Source organism: Dysidea avara, chromosome 1, assembly GCF_963678975.1.
Source record: "Dysidea avara chromosome 1, odDysAvar1.4, whole genome shotgun sequence".
Classification (NCBI taxonomy): domain Eukaryota; kingdom Metazoa; phylum Porifera; class Demospongiae; order Dictyoceratida; family Dysideidae; genus Dysidea; species Dysidea avara.
Window position 1 is genome coordinate 9,154,508 of NC_089272.1, and position 2,623 is coordinate 9,157,130.

Genomic DNA, 2,623 nt, shown 5'->3' on the forward strand with positions numbered 1-2,623 from the left:
AATGAAAATGGCCTGATACAGTAATAAATTGGCATTCTTAGCTGTATATGGTGGAATAATTTTGGCAATTCTCAAAAGCATAATAGGTGATTTTTTGAGCACTGCTCAAAAGCATAATGCTCAATTTTTGGAGCATAATAGCCTCATGCCTAATTATTAGTGCATTTCATAGTTAAAAACACGTATATATAACTTCACTAACCGTTTCTTTTTTGGCTTTCCACACTTTAAGATCGAGATACTCTAATAGAGCAGTCAGGCCAAAGACTGATATACTCTAATAAAACAGCCAACTTTAGAGCATAGTCTTGATTTTAAAAGTATAATTTTGAGCATAATAGGCTTAATTTTTGAGCAATGCTTTAAAGTATAATAGGTAAAATTTTGGGCATAATGGGCCGGGGCCTAATTTCTATATATTCACAACAAAAACCATTAAAACAGTCACACCTTTCAAATGCCATATGTATAATATTGTATACTGGAGCTGTGATGTTTCGGCTCCCTGGAATAATATTAGCCAAAGCTGTACCAAATCAATCAATCAACGAACTACACACATGAGGTATTATACAAGTAACATGAATGCTTAACTGTATTATTAACATTGGTACTATACAGTTTTAGCACATATGCTGTATATAATTATATAGTGTGCATGTGAGTTATAAAAAGATGTTGATAACTGTATAGGGATATTGTACTCTTACAGCAATGTTAACACATGTACATAAGAGTTCTACCTTGTATGGGTTCTTAAATGACGTTATAAATGGCTAGACTGAACGAATGCTTTACTACAATAATGAAATTGATAGGGTTTCTCTCCTGAATGGATTTTTAGATGACGTTGCAGACTGTATGATAGTGCAAACGATTTACTATAGTGCTCACAATGGTAGGGCTTCTCTCCAGAATGAATTCTTAAATGACAACGTAAACTGCTTGCCCGAGTAAATACTTTTTTACAATATTGACATTGATGGGATTTCTCCTCTGTGTGGGATCTTTAATGATGATGTAGACTGCTTGACTCTGTAAATGTTTTATTACAGTGTTCACAATGGTAAGGTTTTTCTCCTGTATGAATTCTTATATGACGGCAGAGACTACGTGAATTTGAAAAGGTTTTATTACAGTGTTCACAGTGGTAAGGCTTTTCTCCTGTATGAATTCTTATATGAGAACGCAGACTGGTTGAATTTGTAAATGCCTTACTACAGTGTTCACAATAGTAGGGTTTCTCCCCAGTATGAGTTCTCACATGACGGTGTAGGTTACTTATTGAAGTAAACGCTTTACTGCAATATTCACACTGGTGTGGCTTCTCTCTTGTATGAGTTCGTAAATGACCAGGCAAGTTTTTTTGGGAGAGAAAAGACTTACTACAGTACTGACACTGGTAGTGCTTCTCTGCAGTATGGCTACGTAAGTGATCATTTAGCTTTGAGTTGGTTGTGAATGTTTCACTACAATAAGAGCATTGGTAGAGCACTTATCCTGAATGACTCTGTAAATGATATTGCATTTCATCAGATTTTGTAAGTACCTTACCAAAACATTTACAATGGTGAGTGTGGATTAGCATTACGACAAGCTTGACTGTACTTCAAGTGAAGATCAAAATTGTACTTTGCCACAAATTGTGATTGGCAGCAAGCACAAGCGTAGTTGGCATCTACAGCAAGGAAAATATGAATGTAATATTGCACTCTACACAAAGAATGCAATTACATACTGATATTTGTATTGAAAACAACATACAGCATGTGTTGCAATGCATATACAGTAGATCAAGAGTAAATAATGGAAGATTATTTACTCTTGAGTAGATGTAATGGTATAAGCACACCAAAATGGTATAAGCACACCAATTTTGAAAAACTGATTTTCTTTGGCACATTGCAGGGCTCAACCCAGAACATTAAGCTAGGAGGGGGCAAAGTAAGCTGCTTCGGATTCTAGGGGGTCTGGGGGCATGCTCCCCCAGGAAAATTTTGAAAATTTAGGTGTAAATATACTCAATTTTGGTGAAATTTTATTGTGATGCCATTGAATATTGACTATTCAATTATACAGCTTTGGGATCAATTAAACCTTTCCATTTCTTAAGGCTTTAGGTATAAACCTGGAGAGGGGGGCAACAGCTAACCCAGGGGGGCCTGTGCCCAGGTCTCTCACCCCCCTCTCTAGATTAACCCCTGCATTGCTAACATTAACATTAGCATGAGACTACTATATCTGGCTAACACTTTACCTTATAAGGTATGATTTCTGGATAGACTTCTAGTCCTTTGTAGGCGTGTGAAAGCCAACACAGCAGTCAGTCAACACAGCAGTCTACCAGTCTTGACCAAGTCATTGGAGTTAATAGTGGGGGACAATGTTATTACCTTGGGGTGCCTGCATGACAAACTCAAGCGAATGTGAAATATGTGCATTTGTGTATTTTATGACATCACAGTTCATCCACAGCTCACAGAGGTGTGTAATCAAGTCTGGAGCTTGCTATTGAAGCCTTGACTAATTTTTTGAACTCTACCTGGTGCCCACCTAACCCCACCAGCACTCACCCTCTACTCATATCTGAATGCTAGCAATGTTGAAGGTTTCCACTTTCAGA

At 37.2% G+C, this 2,623-nt stretch overlaps 1 protein-coding gene across 1 annotated transcript; it reads right to left on the bottom strand.

Moving 5' to 3' along the window:
• Positions 1-537: 537 nt before the first annotated feature.
• Positions 538-1,588, bottom strand: LOC136255978 (zinc finger protein 883-like). Its single transcript, XM_066048916.1, is given in 2 exon segments — positions 538-1,494; positions 1,555-1,588. Coding segments are annotated over 2 exon segments (762 nt in total). The 3' UTR covers positions 538-766.
• Positions 1,589-2,623: the final 1,035 nt, after the last annotated feature.